We start from the raw sequence: 5,700 nt of genomic DNA, 5'->3' as shown, positions 1-5,700 counted from the left end.
TATTAATTGAACTTCTTTTTATCTATATTATTCAGATCTATTTTTTTCCATAAAAGTAATACTCAAATCTAACAGAATGAAATAATTTTAAATTGAATTCACGTTTAGAACCAGTAAAAATAGAGTTTCAAAACACACAAAATTGAATAATTGAAAACTTAGACACATCGCATTGTTGTTTTAAAATCAAGTGTTTTTTTTTCTGGGTAAAATCCAGTTGCTCCAACTTTATAGTCTTCCCCGTCTTCTTTTCCTATGTATGCACATTTAGTTTTCTTTCTTGTGCTCTTCTACCTTTTTCCTTTTCATTGCTATAATTCTTTCCCCATTTTATTTCAGAGAAAAACTACAAATCTGGTAAAACTATATTATTAAGAACAAAGCAAAACCTATTTTGATCCGTACGTAAACAAAATTAATGCCACTTTATGAACATAAAAATGGAAAACTAACATATGGCTTGACCGGGTCGTTCTTGTTTCCACTACCACCTGCGTTTCTTAGGCCCTGCTCTTAGCTTTCTAGTCCGCTAAATGTTTCTTTTTCTTTTTTCTTCTTCTTCTGTTGCTTTTTAGGGCTTCGCAGTTGTGCTTCAAGGTGAACTTTTATTCTGGTTTTCTGCAAAACCATCACCAAAAATGTTGAAACCAAAAGATTAATACTCTTCATCAAAGAAGAGGAGAGCATTTGAAATGTGATTCTGTTTACTTTTTCACCATATGTAGTTTATATATATATGAGAAAAGAAGAAAGCAACGTTAAGTTCAAGTTAAGAAGAGCATTGAAGAGTTTGAACATTATAAATCTCACTAACGCTTCATCACAACAATATGGTGAAAAATTATCAGGCTAGTTAACTTCAAGACTCAAAGGCTGATGGTAACCCGCTTGCTATATATAGATTTAGCCTTTAGGTGCCAATATTTTGGCGTCGCTTGAAGCTGTAAAATCGTCAAATTTTCAGTGTCTCTTGATTGTACTAATAAGATAAATCTCAAAATATGTGGATCTTCAATTAATTACCTGCAGAGACTGCTGCAGTTGCTTATGCATTTGGACATTCCCAATCATTCAGTATAGTCATTTCTTCTGTTGTCATGATACATATTATTCATATCGGAAAATGGGAGGCAGGATAAAACACAAAAAATCTGATGCAAAAAGGACGAAAAAAACGAAATATGTACCTGTTCAATTTGGTGCAAGTCAACTTCGTTCCCAAACGGTAGACTCGGCAATGTGAATATTATAATCAACGAAACCAATTACAGAAATAATGAATGGAACCAAAAAATAATAATTTTGTTGCAGAAAATTTAGAGATTTACAATTTCTAAATGAAGGTAGATAAGAACTTGAGTTCATCGTGACTAATAATGTGAGAAAAATTAGGGATTCTAGGTGATTTTTAATTTTATTTTATAATAATAATTTAATAGAATTCGGAGGAAGTTATTTCTTGCTTTTAATACATTTTGATCAATTTATGTTGTTTTTTTTTTAATTTTTAAAAATGTATTGCACAAGACATGTGGCATAGCATGATTGACCAAGTGACTTGTGCTTTATTATATAGAGGATAACTGATGCGGTCCATACAAATTAAATCTATAACGCACTCATTATTAAAAACAATTGCATGATGCTTGTCTAGTTCTATATATTTGGGTTTCATTTTCTTCGAGCTGTCAGATTAAAATATATATTCTTTCTGTTTCAAAATAATATTCATGTTTGATAAGAAAAAAATTGTTTTACAAATTTTAATTTTGTTTTACAATTTTAATGCATTTTTGTTATGTAATAAAACTAAATTTTAAACTTTTAAAAACTAATTAATTTTAATTCACTATTTTTTGTTGAAAAATAGTTAATCACAAAATAATGTATTTATAATTTTAATTTAATATATATATTTTTATTATCTGTGAAAATTAACTCCAAGATATACATCATTTCAAAACGGAATGTATAGAACAAGGATGTTCTAGTGTTTTAGTATCAATCGGTAGCTAATTAGCATTTAAACTTTCTACGTATTTTGTGATTCTGCTAATTAACTGCATCAGCATTTACGGGGAAGCTTCAGTGATCACATCTCTATGGATATGGTTACTGGTTAGTGCCCCCGCAAAACCAAACCACTCACTTCAAAGCATTCTGCAACATCACAGATATTATTTCATCTACGGGACCCACAAAGAACGTAAGCTTGGGTCCCACCCTGTTTCTACTGCCACTTGTAGCTCAATCCGTCCACTTGTATTTCGTGATATTGGAGGGGATTGTGTATTCACTGATCATTACGTGTTCATTTCTATGTCCGTTTTCATCGGTTTATTTTTTAGCCTTAAAAATATCACGTATATCTTAATGAATAATCTCAAATGTTGAAATATGATATGCACTTTGATTTAAGATATTTTTTCTTGTTTATTGATCTCATACTAGTATGGCTCTTGAGAATAGTTTGGTGCAGTGTCCCCAGTGTCCCTTTAAAAAAAAAGATATTGAAGATAGTCCTGTAGAATGAAAACAGAATAATAAATATGAACGTCACTAAAAAGTAAAAGAAAAAATTAATTATTATCAGAAAAGAAACAAAAGTGCATTCGAACTCATCCGAATATGATGCTCTATAAATACAAAGAACCTCTCACCGCTTTGTTCATGGAAAGAGCACAAGCCAACCATCAATAAGTTTTTTTCTTTAAAACAAAAAAGAGAAGAAGCTTTTGATATGAGGTTAAAGATGTTGGAATCAGCCAAGCCCTATTTTGCAATGGTATGCCTCCAATTCGGATACGTTGGCATGAACTTGGTGACCAAGGTTGTGCTTGACCGTGGCATGAGCCATTTCGTCCTTGTGGCTTATCGTAATGTCTTTGCCACAGCCGCTCTCGCACCTTTCGCCCTTCTCTCCGAGAGGTAAGTATTAGTTCTATCTATATATCAAAACTTTCAAAGCAAAGTTCGATGCTCATTAGATACTTAAGCATTCAAACATGACTGAGAAAAGTAGTTATTTTGGATGCTCTAGGAAAGGGAGGCCGAAGATGACGTTCCCAATATTCATGCAAATATTTGTACTAGCTCTTCTTGGGTTAGTCTTCTTTGATTTGAATCCTTTATATAAAACATTGGCTTGATATGTATATGAATACTTTTTAATATAAATATATTTCTGTGAATTGTTTAAAACAGGCCTGTGATCGATCAGAACCTATATTACGCTGGTCTTAAACTCACTTCACCGATTTTTGCCGGCGCCGTCACCAGCATCGTGCCTGCTTTGACCTTTATCATTTCCATAATTTTCAGGTACCTAAATTTAAAGCATAACTTTAAAATAATTTTAAATAATAGCATGTTAATGCAATTAATAGGTTTTTATACAATATGATTTGTCGAAAATAATGTATGATTCAAATGGTTTGGTTATTAAAAAAGGATGGAGAAGGTGAAGACGAGAAAAGTAAGATTCCAAGCAAAAGTGGTGGGGACATTAGTGATAGTAGTTGGAGCCATCTTGATGATTTTATTCAAAAGTCCTTTAATCATCTTTCTTCGGTGTCACCTCATCGGCGAGGACTACCTCAAGGCCACCGTCTTCCTCCTCATCGCTTCACTTTCGTGGGCTTCTTTCTTCGTTCTTCAGGTAAGTAACTTTAATTGGCATTATTTATTAGTCAAAAAAAATTGCAGTGTTTTATTAACATTTTGTTCTAACAAGTTAGGAAAATATATTATTTATTTCTTTAGGCGGCTACTTTGAAGACGTACTCATCTCACCTTTCATTATCCACGATGGTGTGCTTCATGGGAACGTTACAGTCCACAGCCCTAACGTTTGTTATGGAACCAAGCCTTTCAGCATGGAACGTCGGCTTTGACATGAACCTTCTAGCCTCCGCTTACGCTGTTAGTCCTTCTTCATGGTTACATATATATAATAATTTTGTGGAGTAAATCGAATTATAGCACTTAGTATACTTTTATAGGGTATAATGACTTCGAGCATAGCTTACTACGTTCAAGGGATGATGATGACGAAGCAAAAAAACCCTGTCTTTGTCACTGCTTTTAACCCGCTTATTGTCATTTTTGGATCCATCATTGGCGTCCTTGTCCTGGGCCAAAGATTATACGTTGGCGGGTAAGCAACCAATGGATTTTGACTAATTAGGTCACATGGTTCCATCCTCATATTGTGTCTAAACTACTACAATTTTTTGTTATCCAATTCTTTAACCTTAGGGTTCTTGGAATGGTGATATTAATGATGGGAGTTTGTGTGGTTCTGTGGGGAAAGGAAGGGGATGAAGAAGAGAACAGCGATGAGGAGGAGGTGTTTGTAGAAGTTGTCAAGTGTTGTAAAGGCTGCGGAAACAATAGTCTCTCGATGCCAAGAATTGACGAAGAAGTAGACGTTGAAATGCAATCTACAAGGAAAGCTAAGACCGTGGTGGCTTTGTGGTAGTCTCCTGAGTAAAGAAATGTTCACGAGCTTAGTAGATGTCTCAAAAGTCCAATTTTTTGTTAAATAGAGGAGCAACTTTTTATTTTTTTTTATTTGTTCTATATTCTGCTCCAACCTTTTGCTTTTAGTTTTTGTTTTATAATCTTCTTATTTAGTAGGAATTATATATTAAATAAATGTTTTAAATCTATTAATTAGGGCAATCAGATTAATAATCACGTTCAAAGATGCTGCGGTTATATGCGGTCTCAAATTATTTATAAACCATGTTCAAAAAAATATTAACTGCATGTTTTTAAAAATAATAATATAATCTTAAATATTAATTGGTCCATTTACATACATTTAACTATTTTTGTAACTAATAATATTAAATTTGGAACAATAAATAACAATTTAAAGTTTTACACTATAATTTTTTACAAGACTATAATTTGTGTATATATATTTGATAACTTTAAATTTCTTTTTTAGAATCGTAGTCTTATTCGATCGTTCTATATGTACATGCTAAAAGACGGTCATGACTTTGTTATATGCCTACGTCGGGGATTAATCTCCTCTATATTATTTGAGAAGCACCGTAACTTCTTTTTGTAACCACATGTTCATCACTATAATGATTCTTAGAATCATTAGAGAAATATGTTGATCCATCTAATTATATAACAAGCTTTTTATTAAACTAACAATAAATTCATCATTAATGTACTTTATTATTTCCTTAAATAAAATTTACGGAATTGTCTAATGTGGCTAAAGTATATATGACAATTAATAATTTTGAATAATAAAGATTTGATAAAAAAATGTATCTTCTATCATATTTGTTTAATTTTAAACTATTAAATAAATTAAACAACCACAATAACAATATAATAAAAATTTAGATTTTTATGTATATGTTATATTTTGAATTTTTACAAACGGCTATAAATTACTAAAACTGTTAAAAGTCTCACATTCAAATTTTATGATCCATGGTTTAAAATTTTTGTTATGACAAAATACAAATGAAAACAAAAATTATATAAGTAAAAAGTTTAATTTAATTAATTATTAAGATTAATATATATATCGTTTTAAATTAAACTATAAACCACATAAAATACAATATTTTAGTTTCAAAATTTACTTTGAACAATTTTTTTGATAAAAGTTTTGAACGATCATTGGCAACTAATTTTTTTTTTAATTATAAATTACTAAAACTATTAATC

At 31.0% G+C, this 5,700-nt stretch overlaps 1 protein-coding gene across 1 annotated transcript; it reads left to right on the top strand.

Annotated features, from left to right (window-relative positions):
• The first annotated feature begins 2,679 nt into the window (after positions 1-2,679).
• LOC106310029 (WAT1-related protein At3g56620) lies at positions 2,680-4,668 on the top strand. The gene is made up of 7 exons (XM_013747223.1): positions 2,680-2,928; positions 3,041-3,103; positions 3,205-3,321; positions 3,451-3,658; positions 3,763-3,921; positions 4,002-4,156; positions 4,258-4,668. Exons 1-7 carry the CDS (start codon positions 2,741-2,743, stop codon positions 4,478-4,480), a joined length of 1,113 nt encoding a protein of 370 aa, XP_013602677.1. The 5' UTR covers positions 2,680-2,740; the 3' UTR covers positions 4,481-4,668.
• Positions 4,669-5,700: the final 1,032 nt, after the last annotated feature.

The sequence above is a fragment of the Brassica oleracea genome, chromosome C8 (genome assembly GCF_000695525.1).
Source record: "Brassica oleracea var. oleracea cultivar TO1000 chromosome C8, BOL, whole genome shotgun sequence".
NCBI lineage: Eukaryota > Viridiplantae > Streptophyta > Magnoliopsida > Brassicales > Brassicaceae > Brassica > Brassica oleracea.
This window is presented reverse-complemented; position numbering and strand designations above follow the sequence as displayed.